The following is a 26,527-nucleotide window of genomic DNA, read 5'->3' as shown; positions in this document are numbered from 1 at the left end:
AACAGAGACCAAGACACAGACAAGAGTGGTCTTGGGTGCCTGCTCTGCCTCCCAGATGGGCAGGGGCGGTTTCCACTTTCTTATACTTGCTTGCTGGGCTTTATCTTTGCCTGGGAGAGAAGGATATCAAAGGAAAGGGGAATAAATAAAGGAAGCGAGTTCTCAAAAGGACCTGTTATGTTCCCGTTCCTACTATCTCACTTTTCTTCAGGGGATCCATCCTGTTCTTCTGACCACTTGGCTGCAGGGGAGCTGACCCCACACCCCGGCTTCATGGGGCTACGTGAGCTGTATGGGTGCTGGTCTGTAACTCTGATTGGACCACTAAGAATAAGGCACTTTCAGGGGCTTCCCTGGTGGCGCAGTGGTTAAGAATCCGCCTGCCAATGCAGGAGACGCGGGTTCGAGCCCTGGTCCAGGAAGATCCCACATGCCGCAGAGCAACTAAGCCCGTGGGCCACAGCTACTGAGCCTACACTCTAGAGCCCGCGAGCCACTACTACTGAGCCCGTGTGCCACAACTACTGAAGCCCGCGTGCCTAGAGCCCATGCTCCGCAACAAGAGAAGCCACCACAATGAAAAGCCTGCACACTGCAATGAAGAGTAGCCCCCACTCGCCACAACTAGAGAAAGCCCGTGCACAGCAACAAAGACCCAATGCAGCCAAAAATAAATTAATTATTTTTTTTAAAAAAAAGAATAAGGCACTTTCTTTCTGTTGTGGTTTCAGTAAGAAGGACATAAACCTCAAGCTCCCTGGAGCCACCACCTGGAAAGAGCCTGCATGAGAATAAATTCAACCCAGAGGAAAACAAGGCTGAGCGAGGAAGAGACCAAGCCCTGACAGCAACCTCTGAGCCCCTGGATCCGGCTGTACCCGAAGCCCAAATCTGCCCTTGGACTTTACAGTCCCATAGGGTAACACAAACTTTAAAAAAAAATTAATCTAGTTCAAGTTAGATTGTCATTTGAAACTGAAAAAGCACTAGCAAATACAGGAGAAATAAAAGCACAAGAAGAAGGGACACGAAAGGAGAAGATTACGTTTATGGATATGAGATCTGAAAGTAGTTCAAGTTTGCCCCCTGGAAATGAAGAAAGGTGACACATAGGAAACTGTTCCATTTTTCATAGTAAGCTCAGACCATAAGAACTGCAGCTCTGCCTGATTACTGTGATTAATCTTGCCAAATTCTAAAAATAAAATGAGCGTGTATTTTCTGATGTTTGATGATACTGCAACCGTCGTGAAGAGAAAGAATGAGCCGTTACTGAATAGAGTCGTCTTTTAAGACAAATGATTTTTTTCTGGCTGTGGGGAGAAGACAAGGTCACAATGACGACCCCAGTCTTACCGGGCATGGCATGAATGAGGTCCCCGCACAGAACAAAGAACTTGGGCTTGGGGCTCAGCTTGTTGATGGCCTGGACGGCCTGCTCAGTCAGACGGATCTCCTGCTTCCACTCGTCGCCACCGCTGTCACAGTCCCCAGTGGACCAGGCCTTCATCAGTCCGAACTGTGGGTCTGCACCTTGGATGAAGTAGAACGGGCCTTTCCATTCCCTTTCCTTTTCTTTAATTAAAAAAAAAAAAAAAAAAAAAAAGAATGAATGAAAGGAAGGAAGGGAGGGAGGAAGGAAGAAATATTATAAAATCTGTCAGGGAAAGCACCCAGGTTACCCTGCGAGTGGATACAATATTTTTCTTAAATTAAGTAGGTCATTTTAATAAGCTGCTGTTCAAACACACCATTTTCCTGTCATCAGCCAGAGGATTTTGATTTATACTAATTATGCCTGGACCTGGTGATTCCCAAAGGCCAGGGAAAAACCACATGGGCCGTTAACAGCTATGCAACCAAGCTGTCTGTCTAAAAGCCAGATGGCCAAAATGGAGCACAGAGGCACCACGGCACGCTGTATAGAGGCTATTAATGTTCAATAGTTTTTTTAATTAGAATTAAAAATACCCCAAATTGAAAGCTGTCAGAAGTATTATGTTTAAACGACGAGGTGAAGTGCTTTCAAATCGTTTACGCCGGGCTTAATGGCACAATCTGCACTGTTTCAGGGGATGTGACAGAAAAACTTGGAGCTCAGAAGCTCCGGCTATCCGGTGGGAAAGGCGGGGCCAGAAATGAAATCTTAATATGGAAAAAAAAATGATGCTAACATTTCCAAGGCAGCATGATGTGGGCACAGGTGAGGTGTGAGGCTGCAGGGGAGGGCTGGGGGGACGAGACTCTTTAATTCTTTATGTCCTTGGAAGTCACCTGAAGGTAAACTCTCAGGCTGCTCTTCCTGTTGGTTCTGCCAAAGCTTCAAGGGCCACGGGTCTCCACCCTGATCTGCCCAAAACACTGCCACCAGCGTCTGCATTTACAGAGCTGGAATGCCCATCAGTGGGTGCGTGGGTTTCAAACTTTTCTTTGGCCACAGAATCCTTTCTTCAAACAAAACCACAAGTGGCTGACCAGTGTTGAAAACACGTAGCCTCCTCTGCCTGAGTGGGTTCTGGGGACAGAGCAGTCTGAACACACCCACTCATCAGCCCAGATTTTATCCTCAGCCCAGAGAGGTGACGTGACTTGCCTCATGGACACCAGCCATCAGCTGCAGGGACAAAACTAACTACCCCACAACCTTGAGACTGTTTTCTTCTCTTTAACAAATGAACGTATTTTGCAGGTGAGCTGAATAAATGGCATTTCCTTTGGAAGTCATGAAGATACTAGAATTTCCCAAAAGCTCCTTGAAGTCATTTCACATCTTTGTGTTCACTTCACTCATTTATTCAGTATTTACCGAAAGCCTACTGTTTGCCGGGCCCCGTGCGAGGTGCTGATGACACACAAGTGGACCAAGACAGGTGAGGTCTTGGCTCTCGGGGGCTTAGTTCTCACAGAGGGAGAGAGAGCAAACAAGGAAATTCGCAGAGAATAGAGCCGAGGGTGCTAAGGGCTCTGCGAGGATTACGGCGAAAGCAATGGTTAATTTAAATTGGATGCACAGGGAAGGCCTCTCTGAGGTGGGGTCATTTAAGCTGAGATCTAGATGTAGCACATAAGCTTTTAAAATTCCACGACCACCCTCCCACCCACCATGCCTAGCTTACTATCATCTCAGAATGGATCTCAGGCTTTAGGCCTCCTTTCCTTAATTCCTCTTCCAGAACTTAAGAAGACAAGCATGTAAACAAACAAAATTACCTATCCGTACTTTCCAGAACAAATTATGTATGTGTGTTAACCTGCCAGTTCTTGAACTACAGCTTAAAATGCTAGCTGTTCAGTCAAATCACAACCTACCTAAACTCACCCTGAACAAGGACTGCAATGAAACCCTGTTGTGTGCATCTCAGTGCCAAGGACAGCGATCCAGCACTGCAACGGATCTGACTCACACTCATTGAGCCCTTACTACGTGTGGCAGAAAGACTCCAAAACGCCCCCGAAGACCCCTGAGTCCTGATACTCACATCCTGTGTGATCCCCTCCCCTCGAGTGTGGGCCGGACTGCTTCTAATAAGCAGAATACAGTTATGGGATGTGCCTTCAGAGACTGGCTAGACCAAGATATGGAAACAACCTAAATGTTCCTCAGTGGATGAATGGATAAAGAAAAGGTGGTATATACGTACAACAGATTTAAAAAAAGGAAATCCTGCCATTTGGGACAAAATGGATGAACCTGGAGACACTACGCTACCTGCAATAAGCCAGTCGCAGACAGACAAATACTGCCTGATCCTCAGCTTGTATGCAGAATCCAAACAGTCAAACTCATAGAAGCAGACAGTAGAACGATGGTTTCCAGGGGCTGGGGGGTAGGTAGGGGAAATGGGGAGGGGAGGATCAAAGTTTCAATTATGCAAGGTAAGTGCTGGAGATCTACTATACAGGATGGTGCCTATAGCTAACAATACTGTATTGGACACTTAGAATTTGCTAAGAAGGTAGATCTTAAGTGTTCTTATCACACACACATACACACAAACAACAACAACAACAATAAAGGGGGCGGGAAGAAACTTTAGGAGGAGATGGATGTTTATGATAGATGTTGATGGTAGTGATGGTTTCACAGGTCTGTACTTATCCCCAAACTCACTGAGTTGTACACATTATATATGTACAGCATTTCATGTCATCATATCTCAATACAGTGGTTTTGAAAAAAGAGAGAGAGAAGGCTAAAAAAAAGACCCTGACTTTCACCTTGCTCACTCTCCCTCACTCTCTCTCAGAGCCCTTCTCCTGGAGGGAACAGGCTGTCATGATGAGTAGCCTCCTGGAAAGGCCAACATGGCAAGGAACTGAGGGAGGGCTCTGGCCAACAGCCTGCGAAGAACAGAGCCCCCCGCCCCCCCATGCAACAACCTGAAAGAAACCAAATTCTGTCAACAAGCATGGGAGTAAACTTGGAAGAGGATTCGCCCTAGGTGAGCTTTCGGATGAGACCACACAGGTGACACCTTGACGGAACCCTCATGAGACCCTGCAGCAGAAGGACCCAGCTAGGCTGCACCCAGATGCCTGATGGAACTGGGAGATAGATAATGCACATGAGTTTTCTCAAGCTGCCAAGTTTCTGGGTCATTTGTTACACAGATTCGACTTAAAGATAAAGGGCCAGGAAGGAGTCAGCAAAACTTCCTCAAGAGCTCAAGGTGGTGTCATGAAAAAAACTGAGATTCTGATTTGAGTTTTAAAGTTAATTGTTGGCACTGTTCATTTATTTTACTTTGATAATAACCATTTTGCACTGATGAATGCTTTTAGCTATGTTTCTGAGGCAGTGTGCAAAGCTGTTTAAACTGGATAAATTAATCAGGGAGATGACTGTCACCCCAAAGTTGGGGCATAAATCAATCTGCTACAACAACCAGAATTTAGAAGGTTTTCTACAGTGAACCTTTTAACAGTTATAGTTGCCTATCACAAATAGTCATAGTCTCGAAAAGTTGTCTTTGGAGGTATTAAATCTTTCATTTTTACTGGTTTACTAAGTAAAATCTTAGAAAGAATCTCAATTTTATGATGACAAGGTACAAAATAAACAGATTTGACCTAAAATGAATGACAGCTCCATGTCACTGTTCCATCTACCTTATCTATCTAATAAAGGCAACCTGCTGACTCAGGGTTCTGCGTTCTCAAAAGCACCTGGAGCCTCTTAAAGTTCCTGCTACAGAAGTCTGTGGTGTTTGGCCTCATCTTAATTTTAATTAAGGCTGAATTTAAGATATTTGAGGCTGGTAAGACTTAGTACTAGATGGAGGGATCTTTTGTAAACTTATATCTCCCCCACCCCTCAGAAGGGCAGACTTTTATATTAGGAAAGCGAATTCTTAAAAACATTTGCATTAAATTATTTCACCGAAGTCCAGAATTACCCCAAGGACAGGGCATAGGTATTAGCCGACTGACACCTACAAGGGCCTGAGAATGCTTACGATGATGCCTCCCTTCCGGGGCAGAGCAAATGTCTGGCCCCAGCTTCTCTCTTTAGACTCCGGAAAGCACTGTGCTGGCAGCTCTAACTGTGGAAGTCTAGATGTGGTAAGGACCATCCCTAAAGCAACCTGATACACAATCAGGGCATTTAAAAACCACTTAAGGGTCTGGTGGCTTATTGCTTGTTGTTTTGTTTTGTTTTTAATTTTCCTAGTCAAAGAGCCTAAAGGTGAGACAGCCTGGTAAATGACTGACAACCCATTTGGAGCAGAAGTACCTGGAAATGGAGGCTGAGGGAGAAGGTGAGGATGACGAGAGAGCAGCATTATGCAGGCCGTACTTGGGCACAGGGGGCTGGGCTGGGCCTCCACCTCCATCCTCAAGGTGTGGCAACGGACCAGCAACATCACCATCACCTGCGAGCTTAGGAAGCCCACCCCAGACCTACTGAGTCAGAATCTGCACTTTAACAAATTCCCAGGTGATTTTATGCAAATCCAAGTGTGAGAAGTACTGGCATGCAACTAATTAAGGACCTGTTTAAATGTGTTTTATATCAAACAGATGTAAAGTGATTGTTTCCCTAAATTGAAACAACGTCTGGGAGGGGTTTTGCTGTTGTTAGTGGCTGTGTTTTTTGTTTCATTTTGTTTTTGTTTTGCATATTTTCCTATTCATTCTGACATCCTGCCTATGTCCAGCTCAGGTATTTGGTCCTAAACATTTCTTGGTCTTATCCATTACTGTCTAATCAACTCCCTTTAAATCACCTTTCAAAATCAATTCAGTTTTCTTGGTAAGAATTCCAAGATTCCAGGTAAGAACTTACTCAGGGAATTCATTACTAATTAGTGAGTTCTAACACTTTAGATTTTCACATGACATCATGACATACAGTGAAAGCACCTGCTAGCAACTGTGTGTGTGCAGCATACACAAATGTGTGTTTTCAAAAGCACAACAGAGAGGTAATTTTCTTTTGTCCAAATTTGATACAAGAATGCAGTCAGGGACTCTAATTGACAACTATGATAAGACCAAGGTCAAATTTTTGAGATAAACTAAGTATTTTGAATGAATGGATTAAAGAATAAAGTGAGTTGATTAAATTATGATCTCATTTCTGACCCTGATGGTGCTAAAACCAGACTGTAATCTTTTGAAACATTTGACACAAAGCTCTGGATAATGCCTATATGGTTCTTAGTGTTAAGACACAATAATGCATACATTCATTTAACTAAAACACTTCAATCTGCTATGAATAAGAATGTCTACAGTGAATGTAATTTTTTCAATGTTAATTTTTTAAACAAATTCAAAGAGACGGTGTAATAGCCATCTACTGCTATGTGACAAATCACCACGAATGCAGCACCTTGAAACAAGACACATGATTTATCTCACAGTTTCTGTTGGTCAGGAATCTGGGCACAGCTAAGCAGGACCTTCTGCTCAACATCTCTCAAAAGCTGCAATCAAAGTGTTGGCTGGGGCTGGAGTCTCATCTGAAGACTCAGGTCAGGCAGGATGTGCTTCCCCGCTCACTTAGGTGGCTGTGGACTGAGGGACTGAGGGCACCTGTTCCTTCCTGGCTGTCAACCAGAGGCCACCTGTTCCTTGACACGTGGGCCTCTCCAACGTGGCAGCTCATAACGTGGAAACTTGTTCATCAGAGGCGGCAAGAAAGAGGGTTTGCTAGGAAACGGAAGTTACGATCTTATGTAACATGATAATAGAAGTGACTGCCCATCACTTTTACCAGGTTCAATTCATTACAACCAAGTGGCTAGGCCAGCCCACGCTCAAAAGCAGGGGCTCATGCAGGGAGGCAGGTCCTGTCTGCCACAGATGATAATATTAACTAACATAATTAACTAATCTCAGGTAACCACAAGTTTAACGTGACCCTCCTGTACTGAGCTGAGTGAGCTCATTTGTTGCAGCCCATCCTATGACGGCTGAAGGCTCACCTTATACAAGCCCACCTTTCCCCCCTAAAGAACTGGAAATTGTGCCGGAGGGATTCTCAGGGTTACTTTAACCAACACTCTCATTTAACCAAGGAGGGAACACTGAGGCCTGGCTAGGGATCTTAGTCATGGCTCAAGTTCAAGGTTACAGTTTATGAGCAGCAGCCTCTATTGTTCAGCATCTCAGTGCTGCCGGGCTGGCCTGGAGAGGAGAGAGCCATGAAGAAGACGGAATGTTCCCTAGGCTGCCTGCAAGTTGCCCACCTCCATAAAGACATTTTTTGTCTCCAAAAAATTTCCTTTAAATGGCACACCTTGAGGAGTGCGAAGACAGCACACAAAGATAATGCTGACAAGGTGCTCACAGACCCTGCCAACAGCAAAGGGCCCAGGACATCCATTTTCTGTGGGATGCTAACTGGTGATCTCCTCAAGACATTACAAACTTCAGGTCTCTCGATGCGATCTGATTAACAGGTGTATTCTGTTTGGCACACGCCGTGTTCATAAAATTTTGAATTTGTTGCCAACAATTTAAATGCATGAGTTTCATATATACAACTGGCTTTCTGGATTCTCATGGAAAATCTGGCCACATCAGGCCCAAATGGAGTGTGCCAACGATTGGCTGCGACGGAGCAGTAACTGCCCCTTTACTGGCATGAATGCTCTGGAATTCACTGCGGTCCACACCTGGCCCCATTCACCACCTGGCCCCTGAAGACATCTGGGATGAGAAGCCCTTATCCACAGTAACCCTTCCATTTTGCTTAGAGGTACAGAAGAGGAGACTCACAAGGTCAAGGGTAAATAACTTGATCAAGACTAACAAGGCATGAGGGGCAGAACCAGGCCAATTACACCACAGAGCCCTGACTTCAGGGCAGGTGATCACACAAGTGAGATTAAAGAGAAGACTCATCAGCTAGGAGTGCCAAGGTCTGCTCAAATGACAAGCTGGAAGAAAACAAACCCCAAGCTACCAAAATAAATTGCCATAATTTAGTAAGTTACCATAGCCTGAATCAAAATTTAAGATTAATTGAAAAATACTTTCTAAAGAAAAAATGGGCCTTAGAAGGAAATCTGACTCATCCGTCATATACAGAGTAACAAGATTTGGCCACTTCCCATTTTCAGCTAATGGATAGAGACTGTCATAGAAACAATCTTTCAAAATCGAGGGATAAAAAGGACACTGGATTTGGTATTAAATCATGGTCAGGAAAGGCCTGTGAGTCTCCTTTAAGCATTACTGAGTACAGAGCAACTGTACACAGAAAAGAATCTTAAAAACCTTTTAAAATTCACATGATTCTTTACCATTAAGCCTTCCTATGAGATTCTGTTTATGTGCCAATATCTTGCCTGAAAAACAGACATTCAAATTGCAAATTGTTCTTTACAGTTTGCACCTTTAATATCACGAACTAAATGTTTTCTTGAATTTGTCTCTGACAATATATTTCCTCTCACTCATTTTTATTATACCTTTTGGGCACATTTTTCAATTGTTAATGAAAGCTGACTTTTTAATATACACCAAGAATTAGAAATCGCATTGATCCTTTCATTCTTACCAGTTAATCAATAACTAACTATAATGCACGCACCCCCCCCCCCCACAAAAGCAAAGGAATCACTACTTCCATCACCCAACTAGGAAAAGGCCTACGGGAGTCAGCCACGTCACTAATGAACACCTAATACTCTAATAATTTATACTTTCATGATGTGCTAAACCTGCCACCTTATAGGCAGCCCCAAATAATTCAAGGTGGAATACAATGACAAACAGCTTTCTTAATTTACTGTTTATAAATAAGAGTCTCATTTTCTAAATCTAGTTTGACTTTCGGAAGACAGAATTAAAATCACAAGATAGTGGTTAAGAAGTGTGAGAGCTACAACACATCACTGCATTGTAAGAATGTTTAAGAATTCAATGTTCTGACTCCTGTTAATGAATCTGACTCAAAATAATACATAAATTGGGACTATAGAGGCCACATTTCTCCACTGGGCTATAAAGTTAGAGAATCAACTCAGCATTAACTGAGAGCGTCACTGTCTTGGGTCAGGCGTCCACCATCCCCACCTGGAGCTACCAAGACAGCTCCATGCAGGACTCCCTGCTCGGATCCATCTTAGTCCATCACTGCCATCGTGACTCTTTATAAAATGCTTACCCTGGTCATCAAACTCCCTCGCTGAAGGGCCACTACCTTCTAATCTCCATAAGGAAAGGCCCACATTTGCTTTCCCTTTCCAGTATTCTGTCAGCATGTTATCATTTGGTCCCTGGCAGGTGGGAGGCATTCAGTAAACAGCTGGTGAAGGGATAAATGAAGATGTCAGTGGATCCTCGCTCATTCTGGCACCTGGTGCTAAAACACAGCCCGAAATTTTCCCAACTGTACCGATTACTGTTCCTACTAGACCAGTGGCTCTAAACCGGGGATGATTTTGATCCCCAGGGCACATCTGATGTCTGGAGACATTTCTGGATATCACACTGGGAGGGGGATGGTGCTTCTGGCGTCCAGTGGACAAAAGCCGGGATGGTGCTAAACATCCCACATTACACAGGGCAGCCCCACAAAAGAATCCAGCCCATGTCAACAGCGAGACTGAAGAACCCTGCACAAGACATACCACAGGATCCCACCACATGGACCCTTCTCTGCTCCTCAAACACGCCCCGTGCTTTCCCGCCCCTTCCTCCAGGGGGTGCTCTCCATTGTACCAGCTCCTCCTGCTGAGGTGCTGTCTATCCTTCCGGGCCCAGCTCACATGCCACTTCCTCCTCCCCGGCAAGCGGATGCAGCTCTGACTCTTCCCCTCATTCAGAAAGTTTGTTCTGAGGACGGGTGTCATGTTAGTCACCAGACATTCAACTAGTGGGCAAGGCCACAGGTCCCATTCCTTAAGACCTTACAAGGACTTCCCTGGTGGCGCAGTGGTTAAGAATCCGCCTGCCAATGCAGCGGACAAGGGTTCGTTCCCTGGTGCTGCGGAGCAACTAAGCCCGTGCGCCACAACTACTGAGCCTGCGCTCTAGAGCCCACGAGCCACAACTACTGAGCCCACGCGCCACAGCTACTGAAGCCCACGCACCTAGAGCCCGTGCTCCGCAACAAGAGAAGCCACCGCAATGAGAAGCCCGCACACTGCAACGAAGAGCAGCCCCCACTCGCCGCAACTAGAGAAAGCCCGCGCGCAGCAATGAAGACCCAATGCAGCCAAAAATAAATTAAAATAAATTAATTAATTTAAAAGAAAAGACCTTCAGAATGGTGGTGAGACAGACAACGAACAGGTCAACAACTAAGCTCATTACACACTGTGCTCCTTGGTACCGCAGAAGTAATCAGGGTGATCACGGACGGAGCAACTGTTGGGTGGGAGAGCTCTGTGGTAGATGGAGGAGTGAGGCAACACAGGAGATCTGAGGACGAGACAAAGCCAGGCGGGGGGCTGGGGAGATGCACCCCAGACAGAGGGCACAGCAAGGACCAGACCCTGAGACCAGGGGTAAATATGAATATTGGGGATAAAACAGATCATACCCAGACATGTGGGCTTGGGGAAGGGCTTCAAGCCCCTGTACCACTTTGGGCCTCCATCTCCCAAAGCCCTAACCTTGTCCCAGGACAGCCCAGACTCTGAGGCTTGAGTGCCAGGATCAAATCCCATTTCCACCCCTTACCAACTCTGTGACGTGATGCAAGTTCCTTAACTTCTCAGGGCCTCAGTTTCCTTATCTGTAAAGTAAGAATAACTCACCTACCTCAAAAGGGTTGTTGTGAAGAATTAACTGAGTTAATACACGTGAAGCATTTGGACTTGGCACATACTAAGCAGTCAAGTGTGCGCTTCTATTACCATGACTGTGATCCACGGTAACTCCTACCCTGTCTTAGCAGACAGCGTTCTCAAAATCTTACCCATTTCTTTGTTTCCCATAGCACATAGTGGCGCTCGGAAAATATCTGATGGTATATATGTGTATATGTGTGTATGTATGTATGTGTGTGTGTGTGTGTGTGTGTGTGTGTGTGTGTGTGTATGCTTTGGTCTTAACATCTTTTCCTTTATATACTGTGGATATTGCTTTGGTTATAAAATGGCAAAGATGGGTTGCTTTACAGCTGCCCAGAAGCTTTCTAGCTAAAGAGCAAACGCCAACGAAATGCAATTTTTGCAGTTTCTCACAGCAGCGATCTGCACAGTGAATCACAATCTAAATGTCTTCAGCAATGCCCCTCATCTTCTCTGGGGACTAATCTTATTTCAGTGGTTAAAAAACAAAAACACACAAAAGTAGCAAAACAATCTTCACCGCTTTGGGACTCTTTCTGGTTTAATAATCCAGATGTCCCAAAGGTAAGACTGCCAGAACTTAATGCAGCAGTTAACAGTGTCTTTCACTAGTGGTTGCCTAGGGCTGGGGGGATGGGGGTGGGTCAGGGGTGACAACTGAGGGGTGTGGGGTTTCTTTTTGGGGTGGTGAACATGTTCCAAAATTTGTGGCAACGGTGGTACAGCTCTGTGAATAGACTAAAAGCCACCGAATCGTTCACTTTGAAAGGGTGAATTGCGCGGTATGTGAAGCTGTTTAAAAAAGTAGTGTCCTTCAGGGACCCTCCGCCCCCAAAATAATTCAGTGCGACAGCAAAATACTCAGAGTCTCCAAATTACGTTTCCTAAGTACCAAAGTGAATTTCCCCAACCTCTTTTCTCAGCCCACATGCATCCAAAAGGTAGCATTTTGAGATACGCAAAAGCTGCTGAGTCATAGCTTGGCTGCCACACTTGCCGTTTGGGGATGAGGGACTTGCCAGCATCTTTATCTGCAACCCTTCAGAGAAGTAAGAAGGCAGATGCGCCAGGACTACTTGGCCAGGCGGCTTTCAGCATTCCTGGCTTTGGCCAACACTGTTCTGGACAATGTCTAAGCGGGGAAAAAGACATTTTCCATACGTCTCTCACTTTTCAAAAGCAGAACTCCATTGAGGGTCTGCATGTTTTGGGTGGAGGTTTGCTATGACTTTTGCGCCATTCCCTGTGTTTCACTGCCAAGAGAGCCTGTGGCTGCTGGCCCAGGGGGTGGTGCTTCGGGGAGAACTGGAAGAAGGTGCTCGCTCTGGACAGAGGCAGCCCTGCAGGCACAGGCTGAGCAAACGGAGGCCCTGGATGGGAGGAGAAGGCCACCCTTACTTGGGGCAGATGCAGCTCCGAGAGGGGGCAAGGAGAGGAAGGACCCGCCTGCGAACAAGCACCGGCCCCAGCGGGTGCCTCTGAGTACGGCACCAACTGCCCAGTGGTGCATGGTTTGCAAGGGTCCTGTTGATTGGCTCAATACCTTGGTTTCTGTTGGTTTTGTCCAGAGAAAACATGATGTGTGTAAGCTGTGGGTTAGGTGGATACACACACATGATCCTGTGGGCATTGTACTCATTTTCATTCATTTATTCACATAATGAAAGGCCACTGAAGGTCCACTACTGCCAGACACCGTCCTAGGCCTGGGCTTCCTGCTCCACCCCCAAGGAATTTATCACCTACGGGCAGGAAAGGACAACAAAGTCAGAGGAGTAAAGACACAACTCTAAGTTGTAACAAGTATCATAAAGGAAAAGAACGGGTGAAGGCAAATGGCAGTGGACCTAACTTAGAATAGAAGCAGCACAGGTCTGAAGAATGAGGAAGAGAGGGAAGAGGAGGGGGACAGAGAAAAGCCACGGCAAGGGCTGACAGACCCAGTTTTTGTTTCAAAGACATGACTCTGGATGCTGTCCAGGGAAGAGACTGGAGGGACAAGAGAGACTCAGAGGCTGCTGGGACTGTCCGGCCGAGAGGCAGGGTAGGTGGGGTGGCCAGGCTCACGGTGGTGGGAGCCGGGAAGCAGAGAAGTAGATGAAGCCCAGGTGTGCCCTGGGGGTGCGTGGATGGGACTGTGGGCGGCCGGGACACGGAGAGCAGGGCGAAGCAGAGGTCAGGAGCGACTCCCAGGCTGCTGGTCGGACAGAGCTAGGGGAGACTGGGAAGGGGCAGACTTGGGGGAAGATGAGGTGCTCCGTCCTGCTCCACTGTATTCTGGGGGCGGGGCCAGAGGGCAGGAAGCCTGAAGAGCTGCGTCCTCCTCTGGATCCTCCCACTTACTAGTTTGGGGCCTGAAATCACCAAAGCACCCCCACATAGATGAAATCAATGCACTTGTCATCCTGGCTGCTCCTTAAGACAGATCTAGCCAACACTCGGCCTCCTTCTTACAAATGAGGACCTGCGCCATTAGCTTGACAAAGAATTTTCTTCTTTTCCTTTAAACAAGGCTACGTGGGGAAGTCTGGACGTTCTTTCGCTCAACAAGTATTTCCTGGGTGTCTGACTCCACATTCTCTTGGTCCTGAGAGTGGCTGGCAGCAGTTCTGGGGCTTCTGGAGTCTCCAGGTGCCCTGGCCCCGTGTTACTGCCCCTTGCTCGTTGGAGGGTTTGACAAAGTTAAAAATCACACGCCGCACAAATATAAAAAGTTGTCAGTTAGTCCTCTCTGTGAAGAAGATACTCTCTTAACAGACGTCCACTAGACCAATGTGAAGGAGTCATCAACACTCTCCATGCCTCCACGAAGGCTCTGACCACGGCCCAGGGCAAGCTGATGGCCTTCCCGTGCTCTACGCACCTCTGCCCCGCCCCTCATGGAGTGTCTGTCAGGAGGTGCCCCCGAGTCTGTTCATGCCAGCACTTAGTTTTAAATCACCTAATTTAATCAAACATGTAAGCCAGAGAAATACACATGTAAAAAGGGTTGTTTCTAATAAAGCAACGATGGATGCTTTGGGAAGACTCAATAAAAGCAAGCTGGTAAAAATAAAGTACTATTGAATTAGGTGTCGGGGAGGCAAGTGTGAAAGATCTGATGAAAAAGTATAAAGCTAGAAGAATCCTTCGCTCAGGCTGCTCTCTAGGTGATTTTTAACTGACTGCTCCACTGGAAAAAACCCAAACTGGAAAAGATTCGCTGTGGGTGCTGTTTATGCAAGAAAGGCTCCCGGGCAGGCCCATCTGTAAACCCATGCTCCAAGACATGACCTTGGCCTGACCTCAAAAGATCAGTAACTGAATTTACATTTATAGTTTACATTAAAATGAAATGTCAAAATGTGTAATTTTTTTAATGATTCCCCTCTTTAGCTAATTTTTTCTATTCATTGACAAACTACCAGGCTTCTACTGTAGTTAAAAAAAAAAAAAAGGAAAACTTCCAATAAGACGCTTACTCCACATCATACGTAAAAATTTATTCAATATGGACCCAGACCTAAATGTAACAACTCCAACTATAATACTCTTAAAAGAAAACACAGGAGTAAATATTCACAATTTGGGTTTAGGTAAAGATTTCTTAGATATGGCATCGCAAGTACAAGTAATAAAAGAAAAAGTTGATAACTGGGACTTCATCAGAATTAAAAACTTGGGTCCTGCAAATGACATCATCAAGAAAGTGAAAAGACAAGCCACAGAATGGGAGAAAATATTTTCAAATCATATATTTGACAAGGGACTTGTACCCAGAACACATAAAGAACTCTTACAACTCAATAATAAAAACATAAATAACTCAGGCAAAGGATCTGAACAGACATTTCTTCAAAGATTACAAATAGCCAATAAGCACATGAAAAGGTGTCCAACATCATTAGGCATTAGGAAAATGCAAATCAAAACCACAATGAGGACTTCCCTGGTGGTGCAGTGGTTAAGAATCTGCCTGCCAATGCAGGGGACAGGGGTTTGATCCCTTGGTCTGGGAAGACCCCACATGCCGCGGAGCAACTAAGCCCGTGCACCGCAACTACTGAGCCTGTGCTCTAGAGCCCGCGAGCCACAACTACTGAGCCCGCGAGCCACAACTACTGAGCCCGTGCACCTAGAGCCCGTGCTCCGCAACAAGAGAAGACACTGCAGTGAGAAGCCCATGCACCACAACAAAGAGTAGCCCCCGCTTGCCACAACTAGAGAAAGCCTGCGCGCAGCAATAAAGACCCAACGCAGCCAAAAATAAAATAAATTAAATTAATTTATTAAAAGAAAAACCCACAGTGAGATTCCACTTCACACGCATTTGCTTGGTTATAATCAAAAAGACAGACAATATCAAGTGTGAATGAGCATACGGAGAAATTTGAACCTGTATGCACTGCTGCTGGGAATGTAAATGGTGCAGCTGCTTTGGAAAAGCTTGGTGGTTCCTTAAAATGTTAAACACAGTTACTTATACGACCCAGCAACTCCAATCCTAGGTGTCTACCCAAGAGAAATGAAACATATGTCCATACAAAAAGACCTCTAGGGCTTCCCTGGTGGCGCAGTGGTTGTGAGTCTGCCTGCCAATGCAGGGGACACGGGTTAGTGCCCCGGTTCGGGGAGATTCCACATGCCGCGGAGCGGCTGGGCCCGTGAGCCATGGCCGCTGAGCCTGTGCATCCGGAAGCCTGTGCTCCGCAACGGGAGAGACCACAACAGTGAGAGGCCCGTGTACTGCAAAAAAAAAAAAAAAAAAAGACCTATAATGTGGATGTTCATAACAGCTTTATTCATGATAGCCAGTGTCCAAATGGGGGAATGTCCATCAATGTCCAAAAAATATCGAAATGTTCACCAACAGGTAAACGGATAACAAAATGTGGTAATCCACACACTGGAATACTGTTCAGTAACAAGGAACAAAGTGCTGATAAACACTGCAACATGGCTGAATCTTAAAAAGATTATGTTAAGGGAAAGAAGCCAGTCACAAAAAACCACAGATTATATGATTCCATTTATATGAAACATCCAGAAAAGGCAAAGCAGGGAGGTAAATTAGTAGTTGACTGTGCTGGGATTGGAAACATAAAGAGACTGAAAACGGACACAAAGTATCCTTTTTGGGGGAGACTGAGAGCTTCTAAAATTCTGATGTTGTACCACTCTGTAAATTTATTAAAAACCAGTGAAACTTGAAATTAGTGAATCCACATACCGCGGAGCAACTAAGCCCGTGCGCCACAACTACTGAGCCTGCGCTCTAGAGCCTGCAAGCCACAACTACTGAAGCCCATGCGCCTAGGGCCCATGCTCCGCAACAAGAGAAGCCACCACAATGAGAAGCCCGCGCACCGCAACGAAGAGTAGCCCCCACTCGTTGCAACTAGAGAAAGCCCGTGCGCAGCAACGAAGACCCAACGCAGCCAAAAATAAATTAATTAATTTTAAAAATTAATTAAAAGCATTCATTTCATTTCCTTCATTGATAAGTTTGAATTTTTTACGCCACAATATTTTCAACCCTCTTCAGACTTGAACAAACATTTCCAGGCCTACTGTTTCTAGAGAGGTTCTTAGGTGAGACCTGGAAGGGATGAAGTACATTATTCTTTAGAGATTTCACTTATTCTCTGCGACAGGGTTTCCAGAAGGGACCAAGAAACATTCAGAATCAGTGAATTGAGTTGGCTCCTCTGAAACAGCTGTGGAGGTTTAAAATGTCCAAGGAAATCATCATTTTAGGTAAACCATTGAAGATCCCTGTTCTCTAAGGGGGAAAATATTCCAGTGGTAAAATGAACTGGAAAAACTGATTAGGACCTGAAAGCAATTAAAGATAGGTAATTTTGAAAACATATTTTATTTTGATATTTCTCCCTTTGAGAATTTCTTCAAAACTGATGTTGTAAACTTTTCAGAAAGACAGTTATTTGTTAGGAGAAAGTAGTCTTAATTAGGATACGTCAAGGAAAGACAATTATTAATTTGCCTAATTAAAATGAATATTTGAACATGCCTGAGGATTGTGAGCCTTCTCAGGTGAGACACGTACAACTCACTTTCTATAAACATCTGTTGACAGAGCCTAGCAGGTTGTGTTAACAGGAAATGGATGACTGAAGCCAGGCTTCACATACAACACTCCCGGAAGAAGTGCGTGGGAATACTGTTACTCAAAAACTATCGGGGGAAATGGTCTTAAAGTGCTTGCCATGGACTGTTTGTGTCCCCCCAAAATTCTTACATTGAAATCTAACCCCAAATGTGATGATATTTGCAGATGGGGACTTTGGAGGTGATTAAATCCTGCGGGCTTAGTACTGGAATTACTGCCCTTATGAAAGAGACCCTAGATCACTCACTCCCGCTTTCCTCCATGGGGGGACACAGCAAGAAGACAGCCATCTACTACAATGATGGTTACATGTTATTATACAGTACATGTACATTGTACATAAAATGTACAACTCTAAGAGTGCACTGTAAGGTAAAGTGTGGACTTTGGGTGATTATGTTGTGTCACTGTATGTTCAGTTGTAACAAACATACCACTCTGGCGGGGGATGCTGATGATGGGCAGGCTGTGCACATGTGTGGACAGGGGCTGTATGAGAACTCTCTGTACCTTCCACTCAATTTTGCTATGAACCTAAAACTGCTCTAAAAAATAAAGTCTTAAAAAAAAGAAAAAGAAAAAAAAAAGACAGCCATCTATGCACCAGGAAGAGGGTTCGCACCAGACACTGAATCTGCAGGTTCCTTGACCTTGGACTTCCAGCCTTCAGAGTGTGAACAATATATTTCTGTTGTCTTTAAGCCATCCAGCCTATGGTGTTCTGTTATAGCAGCCTGAGCCGGGTAAGACAGCACTCTTTCATTTACTTGACAAGCTTCACTTGAGAAACAAACTGTTTAATTCTGGAGGGGGCTTCCAGGAGGGAGTGTGAGGGTGATCAGGGTTGTGATTTGAGGCACAGTTGCTTGAGTTCACCAAAACCTCTTTGAGAGGCAATGTGTATTCTGGCAAGAGACAGAAAAAGCCAGTTCCTTTCCTTTCTCTTCCAAGCCTGCCCTTGGGGCAGCTCTACCAGCTTACCACCTGCCCACAGAGCCTGAACTGGCAATGGACCCTCCAAGAGGACCGCTCAAAGTCACCAGCAACACTAATAGGGAACTAGGACCCAGGTAAGTCAGTGACAGCAGTAGAGGCAGCTCAGGGGTAGACTAGGTGCTCAACTTCTAGTGAAGGGTTCTGAGCCTGACCCTCCAAGGCCGGGCCTCTAGAAGCCCTGAGCTGTATGACGCATACTGGGCATGCCCACTGGGGCTGCTCAACCCACAGAGGAGACCAAGCGCAGGCCCCACTTCTAGAAGTCCAGGGTCATTTTCCCTCCTCCTATCTCAATTTATCTTCTCAGTCTCTCTCCACCCGCTCCGCACCCCACTCTTTTCCAAGTGAGCACCTCTCCTGCTCTCTGGTCCCACGGCAGCCCTGGGGCAGCTCCAGTGGGCTAGGAAGCTTCACACCTCAGCGCCCCCATCACCTCCACCAGAAGCCCCCCACCACCACCACACGCCCCTCCAGCTGCTGGAAGTCAACAAATTCAAAGTGAACAATGTGTGCCTTGGAAATGCTGCTTCAAGACGAGTCGCTGAGCTCCAGCTTCCAATCAGATTGCACCCCAAGTTCCTCGCAAGCAGAGAGTCTTCTGTTGTTACTGCTGCAGCCAGACCATTCTTTCCAAAATGGAAATCAGACCATGTGTCCTTGTGTCCTCACACATGCAGCTTAAAGACAAACCTCCCCAATGACTCCTTCCCCATGCTCGTCTCATCCTGCACCGCCCAGCTCCAGACTCAGGGGCTTCTTTCTCCTCTCACCCTTCCCTTTCCTGTCCCACCATGTCAGACTTTCACACTTGCTCCACCTGTGGTCTACAACGGTCCTCCCCCTCCCTTCAGAGCCCAGGTACCTCCTACTCATCCTTCAGCAATCAGATGACACACCCCTTCCCCAGGGGAGCCCTCCCTGCAGGGCCTTATTAAGATGCCCCTCACTTCCTGACAAGTGACATTCCTCACTTCCCTGACACTTGCCACAGCTGGGATTTATGATGGTTTGTGTGATTGGCAGGTTAATGGTAGGCTCTCCAAGTAGCTACGTGCCAGAGGTGAGGAATCACATCTGGTTTTCACTCATCACTGCACTCTGGGATCTAGCACAATGCCTGGGACAAGGGAGGTGCTTAGTACGTTTGATGAGCAGGCAATGGATGGACAGACAGATGAAAAGATGGACATAGGATGGATGGACCGTCTGGTAGACAGATGGATAGACAGAAAAACAGTTAGATAGAAGGAGGGAGAGATGGTCGAAGAAGAAATGTGTTCCCAGGGCCAGCCCCTCTTCTGAGCCCTCAACGCCAGCTTTTCCCGTCTCCTCAGATACTGCTCTCCAACAATTATCCTGCCTTTTGCATTTTTCAACCCCAGAGCCATCTCAGACCAATCATGTGACCTTGGGCAAGTTGCCTAGCCTTCCTGAGATTGATTTTCTCCCACTGTAAAAAGAGGGTAACCCTAATAGCTAGCTCAACAGCACTACTTTGAAGATTACATGAGATAATCCACACACAGCACATAGTGCCTGGCACGCCGTAAACACCTGATAAACGTTAGATGCTCCTGCTGTTCTTATCACCATTAGTACTACTGCAAACCCTTCAGCCCTCCTTCAGCATTGCTCCTCCTTCAAACTGCTACGACCCTGTCTACCCTGGATCACCAAACGGCTCCAAACAGAATCCTGCCTTCGCTGACTGCACATCCTCAATCTCCACCATTCCTCAAAAGCCATGCACCAGGCTTCCTCCTACAAACTGCACTGAAACTGTCCTGAAGGCGAAATAACAAACCTGCCATCCTCTGCTCAGCTAACACTCACCTAGATGTCTGCAGCATCTGAGCCTGTGGACCACCCTGCCTTAAGCCCTCCTCCCCAACTTTGGTACCAAGGCTGGCTCCTGGATTTATCGTCCAATATTTCTGGTTGTTTCCTGCTCTGAGGCCTTCAGTGTGTCTTTTCCTTCTTCTGACCCCCTAAACGATGGCACATCCTAAGGTTACACACACACACCCCGTCCACTACTCCACACCTTGCCCCTCAGGAACGCCGCCGACTCCTACAGCGATATCATCTACTTGCCTCTCTGTGGGTGGCACCCACACCTCCATCCCCAGCTGTGCGCCGCACCCTGCAAGTTGCCTCAGATTTCCTGACCGCACCTCAAAGCCACCACTTGCCAAATTAATCCCATCAAACCTGGCCCTATTCCTTACTCCCTGATTTCAATTAACAGTCTCACCATCACCCAAGACCAATGCTTAAAATCCCGATTCCCAGGCTTCCCTGGTGGTGCAGTGGTTAAGAATCCACCTGCCGATGCAGGGCACACGGGTTCGAGCCCTGGTCCAGGAAGATCCCACATGCCGCGAAGCAACTAAGCCCGTGCGCCACAGCTACTGAACCTGTACTCTAGAGCCCGTGAGCCACAACTACTGAAGCCCGCGCGCCTAGAGCCCGTGCTCTGCAACAAGAGAAGCCACCGCAATGAGAAGCCCGCGCACCACAATGAAGGGTAGCCCCTGCTCGCCGCAACTGGAGAAAGCCCACGCACAGCAACGAAGACCCAACACAGCCAAAAATAAATAAAATAAAATAAATTAATTAAGAAAAAAAAAGCTTAAAAAAAATCCCGATTCCCACTGCAGTGGCCTACAGAGCCCACCAGTTGCCAAGAATTATTTTTTGTGCCACAGCTCTGTGCTTAGATTATGAGCCCTTGCCTTCCCCTTGACTTTTTTTTACTCATCACAAGATACTAGAGAGTGCAACAGGAACACAGTAAATACTTCCCGAACTGAAAAGAGACAGTGCAGAGTCACAAGGATCTCTCATAGCCTGCTAGTGGGAGCATAAGTTAGTGCAAACATTCTGGAAGGCGATTTGACAAGATCTAGCAAAGCTGGAAAAGATCATACCCTACAACTCAGAATTTCGCTCCTCTGGGTACATGCCCTGGAGAAATGTTACCCTGTGTCCACAAGAAGGCTTGTACCAGAATGTTCATAAGAGCACCGTTACCAAGAGTGGAAAACAGAAATAACTGAATGTCCATCATATCAGGATCCTAGCAGGAAATAGCTGGCATACTCACATCGGGATAACTAAAGGAGCGTTTAATTACTTGGGATGAGTTGAGTATCGAAAAACACCAAAGGACAGTTCAGTAGTCCAACACAGAAAAGCAGAACTACATCTGAAAGGAGGGAGAAAGTGGTTACCCAAATCTGAAAAGAGAGTTCCAGCAGAAAGCCTACCTTGAAAGAAGCAGTGAATTTCAGGTAAGGAATACAGTCAGGTTGAGGCAACCCCACAGGGACTAAACCAGGGGAATAAACACACTGACAATTGTTTTCCCCACCCTCTAATCTCCAGTCAGGACTCCCCACCGGCTGAACCCAACAGCAGGGCAGAGGGCAAGGAGCCCCCGGATGAAGCCCAAAGATGTCAACCTCCTGGGGCATGGCGGAGCAGGGAGAGAGTGGCTATGGAGAGGCAAGAAGATCCTCGGCATATCCAGCAACAGAATGTATCAATATATGCTGATACAACGGCTACTGCCCAGCAGGAAAATGAGCAGACTAGAGCTACTTAGACCAATATGGATAAACCCCCAAAACCTCACATTGGTTTGAAACTGAGTGGGACACTGTGGCGCCCGCCAGGGCACAAAAGCCCTTCCACGTCTCCCATTTCTTGTTTGCAGAAAAAGGCTTTAGTATCCTAAACCTTCCCTGAGTTCCAAAGGGCAGATTCAAGGGGAAGTGAGGAAATGCAGAAACAAAGGAAAAGCAGTCAAGAAACAATAGTTCAGCTATAAAAGAGTCTCAGTTCCTAACTGGACAGATACATGTAAAAGAATGAAGTTAGAACACTCCCTAACACCACACAAAATAAACTCAAAACGGATTAAAGACCTAAATGTAAGGCCAGACACTATCAAACTCTTAGAGGAAAATATAGGCAGAACACTCTTATGACATAAATCACAGCAAGATCCTTTTTGATCTACCTCCTAGAGAAATGGAAATTAAAACAAAAATAAATAAATGGGACCTAATGAAACTTAAAAGCTTTGCACGGCAAAGGAAACCATAAACAAGACAAAAATACAGCCCTCAGAATGGGAGAAAATATTTGCAAATGAAGCAACTGACGAAGGATTAATCTCCAAAATTTACAAGCGGCTCATGCAGCTCAATATCAAAAAAACAAACAACCCAATCCAAAAATGGGCAGAAGACATAAATAGACATTTCTCCAAAGAAGATATACAGATTGCCAACAAACACATGAAAGGATGCTCAACATCACTAATCATTAGAGAAATGCAAATCAAAACTACAGTGAGGTATCACCTCACACCAGTCAGAACAGCCATCGCCAAAAAATCTACAAACGATAAATGCTGGAGAGGGTGTGGAGAAAAGGGAACCCACATGCACTGTTGGTGGGGATGTAAATTGATACAGCCACTATGGAGAACAGAATGGAGTTTCCTTAAAAAACTAAAAATATAACTACCATACGACCCAGCAATCCCACTACTGGGCATATACCCTGAGAAAACCATAATTCAAAAAGAGTCATGTACCACAATGTTCACTGCAGCTCTATTTACAATAGCCAGGACATGGAAGCCACCTAAGTGTCCATCGACAGATAAATGGATAAAGAAGATGTGGCACATATATACAATGGAATATTACTCAGCCATAAGAAGAAACGAAATTGAGTTATTTGTAGTGAGGTGGATGGACCAAGAGATTGTCATACAGAGTGAAGTAAGTCAGAAAGAGAAAAACAAATACCGTATGCTAACACATATATACATGGAATCTTAAAAAAAAAAATTGGTTCTGAAGAACCTAGGGGCAGGACAGGAATAAAGACGCAGAAGTAGAGAATGGACGTGAGGACGTGGGGAGAGGGAAGCCTAAGCTGGGAAGAAGTGAGAGAGTGGCATTAACATATATACACTACCAAATGTAAAATATATAGCTAGTGGGAAGCAGCCGCATAGCACAGGGAGATCAGCTCAGTGCTTTGTGACCACCTAGAGGGGTGGGATAGGGAGGGTGGGAGGGAGACGCAAGAGGGAGGAGATATGGGGATATATGTATATGTATAGCTGACTCACTTTGTTACAAAGCAGAAACTAACACACCACTGTAAAGCAATTATACTCCAATAAAGATTTTTTTTTTAAAAAAAGAGTCTTAATTCCTTAGTCTTACAGTTCCCTCAAGAGATGTGCCTAACAATCTGATACAGTCTTCAAGTTCTGCAGGTCCCCACCCAGGTGAGGGATGGTAAGTACCTGCTGAGACCCCAGACTGGTCAGAACCAGAAGGCTGATGCTTGAGATTCCTGGACCACCATCCTGTTACCTCACCAGCAACCAATCAGAAGAAAGTCATTCATCCTGCAGCTGTCACCCCAAATGTTGCCTTTTAAAACTCTTCCCTGTTTTTCCATTGGGGATTTCCCTGGCGGTCCAGTGGTTAGGACCCTGTGCTTTCACTGTCAGGGCCTGGGTTCAATCCCCGGTTCGGGAACTAAGATCCCACGGGCCACGTAGCGTGGCAAAAACAAAAACCTCTTCCCTGAAAACTACAGGGAGAGCTCGGGTCTTTTGAGTACGAGTTACCTGTTCTCCTAGCTTGGCCCTGCAATAAACCTTTCTCTGCTCCAAACTCTGATATTTTGTTTGTTTGGCCTCACTGTGCATGGGGCGCACAGGCTTGGGTTTGAAAACAGGTTGGAAAAGGCGTATTAAAATATTTAGAGAATGGTCACCACAACAGACTGTATTTTCTAAAATCCACCTCAGCTAGATTTCTGGCCTTACATGGTCTTCCAGAACCTTGCCACCCCCCACCAACAGCTGCAAAGAAAGAAAAGAATAAGGCTTTCGGACAGGAGTTACAGGAGAAACCCACTTTAGTAAGGGTAGCCAGGGAAAATCTGAGAAAGTGACTGAACTTTAAATAAAGTGTGAGGGTTGAGAAAGTGCTATTAGCTAGGCGAGCAAAGAGAAGCACAAAAGCCCTACGGACATAAAGGACTTGGACCTTTAGAACTGGAGTTAAGAAAACCAGTGAAGCAGGAGAACTGGGCAAGGGGAAGAAGGGTGAGCCTGAAGCAAGAAAGGGGAGTACAGGTCGGATCGCGCAGCGTGTCTAGGGTGACTGCCCCGGGCGACAAAAACTGGAGTTTGACCACGCAGCAAAAGACGCAGCGAGGACCAATAAAACGGGCAGCAATGGTCCCTTTTATAGCTCTAGGGCTAACATTCACTTAGCACCTAGCCTATCAGGCACTTGGATACAGAAATCCTTTTAATCTGCTAACCCTCCCCTATGCGGTAAGTATTAACAAACCCATTTTCACAGCGAGGCAGATTATCTAAATCCAAAATCCAAGCACTTAACCCCACACGGCTCTTCTGCCTCCCCTCTCCAGTTCTGATGGGCACTGCTAACATTTTGGCGGATGACTCATATTATAGAAGGTAACCATGATTATGGAGTATAAACTATATCGTGGTGAATGACCATAATAAAAATAACCGCATCTCACGTGCACCCAGCGCTTATCCCGTGCCACACACAACCTGGCTGCGATTATTCCCCTTTTACAGATGAGGAAACTGAGACCAATACTCGCTGAGCAACGTGTCCAAGGCAGGGCTTGGAAACCAAGTCCAACTGCAGAGCCCACGCTATTAACTATGCTTTGCTGCCTCACTCTATCTTTTCTCAGGGAACCTTGGTCAAGGCCAGCGAGGCTCCACGACCGTACCCCTTGCCCAGACACTCTTCTTTCAAAAGCGCCCCTGGAAGCCCCAAGTGCGGGCGGTGCGGCCTCTATTGCGGTCCCCAGTCCCCGGGTGCAGCCCCCGCTGGGGTCCGGCTGGAGGCGCACATCCCAACCGAACGTTCCCGCCGAAGGTTCCGCAGCCCTGAAACCATCACCTTCCCAGGCGAAGGGCAGGCAGTACCTGAGGAAAACGCGTCCAGGGTCCTGCCCCGAGCTCTGAGGAAAACACCTCCCGCCTCCGCAGCCGACATGGCAAGTTTTCCGCCTCGAAGGAGTCCACTGCGTAGGAGGAGCGGCGCGACACCTAACCGCCCAACTGCCGTTTGGGGCCTGCCCGGCTGGGGGCTGCGCCCTCTGCTCGGGGCGGGGCGGGGCCGGCGGGCGCGCGGGGCTCGGTCGCTCGGGGCGCCACTAGTGCTGCCTGAACGGGGCGGAAGCGTGAGGGGCCCCTCTGGGATCGACTGGGGCTCCTGGCGAGGGAGCCAACTTGCCTGGCGCCTGCGTGAGCAGAGTGAGCGCCTTTGGACTCAAGGTGGGGGGGGGCAGCCATTCCCTAAAAGTGGGGTCTGCAGGTTTAACAAATAAGAATACAGGACGCCTAGTTAAATTGGAATTTCAGATAAGCAATAAATGATAAGTATGTGCTATGCAATTTGGTAGATGCTTGTGCTAAATTTTTCGTGGTTTATCTGGAGTAATTTAAGTGGGGACCTGTATTTTATCTGGGAATCGTACCTCACGGTCCAACGGACCCGGCCCTGTCCTTGGAGGACTCGACAGGACAGTCCTCCGAGCCACCAGGTGTGATCTCTGTCACAGTTCTGAGGCATATTCAGTTTCCTAGTCATCATCACCATCATTCCATTTCAAACCAAGTCCCCCTAAAACTGAGCTCCGTTACTGAATTATGATTAATCTCACTATGCCAAATTTTATTCTCTTTCTTGTCTGGCCCCTGTTCCCCTCAGGATTGAGGACTGTCAAAGAAAAGGGGAGATTGAAACCAAGCAAGACACTGTAGGGCCTTACCGGGTACAAAAGCCCCACTGTGTCCCCTGTTGCTTTTTTTTTTAACATTTTTTTAAATTTTATTATTTCTTTATTTATTTGGCTGCGTTGGGCTTCTCATTGCAGTGGCTTCTCTTGTTGCGGAGCACGGGCTCTAGGCGTGCGGGCTTCAGTAGTTGTGGCTCGTGAGCTCTAGAGCTCAGGCTTACTCAGTAGTTGTGGCACACGAGCTTAGTTGCTCCGCGGCATGTGGGATCTTCCTGGACCAGGCCTTGAACCTGTGTCCCCTGCATTGGCAGGCGGATTCTTAATCACTGTGCCACCAGGG

The 26,527-nt window shown here is 46.4% G+C and overlaps 1 protein-coding gene across 2 annotated transcripts in view; it reads right to left on the bottom strand.

The window, feature by feature from the left end:
- The window catches only part of CPPED1 (calcineurin like phosphoesterase domain containing 1), a 115,337-nt gene extending 89,810 nt beyond the window's left edge, over positions 1 to 25,527 (bottom strand). Inside the window, exons 1-2 of one of the 2 annotated variants that reach the window (XM_082858194.1) lie at positions 25,373 to 25,527; positions 1,357 to 1,575 (exon numbers count right to left, since the gene is read on the bottom strand). In XM_082858194.1, coding sequence (XP_082714320.1) covers positions 1,357 to 1,575; positions 25,373 to 25,442 — 289 coding nt within the window. In that variant the 5' untranslated portion in view covers positions 25,443 to 25,527. The remainder of the gene's footprint in view (positions 1 to 1,356; positions 1,576 to 25,372) is intronic. The other variant, XM_082858195.1, reaches the window with a different exon arrangement.
- Between the last annotated feature and the right edge of the window lie 1,000 nt (positions 25,528 to 26,527).

The sequence above is a fragment of the Leucopleurus acutus genome (assembly GCF_964270905.1).
Source record: "Leucopleurus acutus genome assembly, chromosome: 16".
Taxonomy (NCBI): Eukaryota; Metazoa; Chordata; class Mammalia; order Artiodactyla; family Delphinidae; genus Leucopleurus; species Leucopleurus acutus.
Note: the sequence above shows the minus strand (reverse complement) of the source record. Positions and strands in the feature narration are given on the sequence as shown.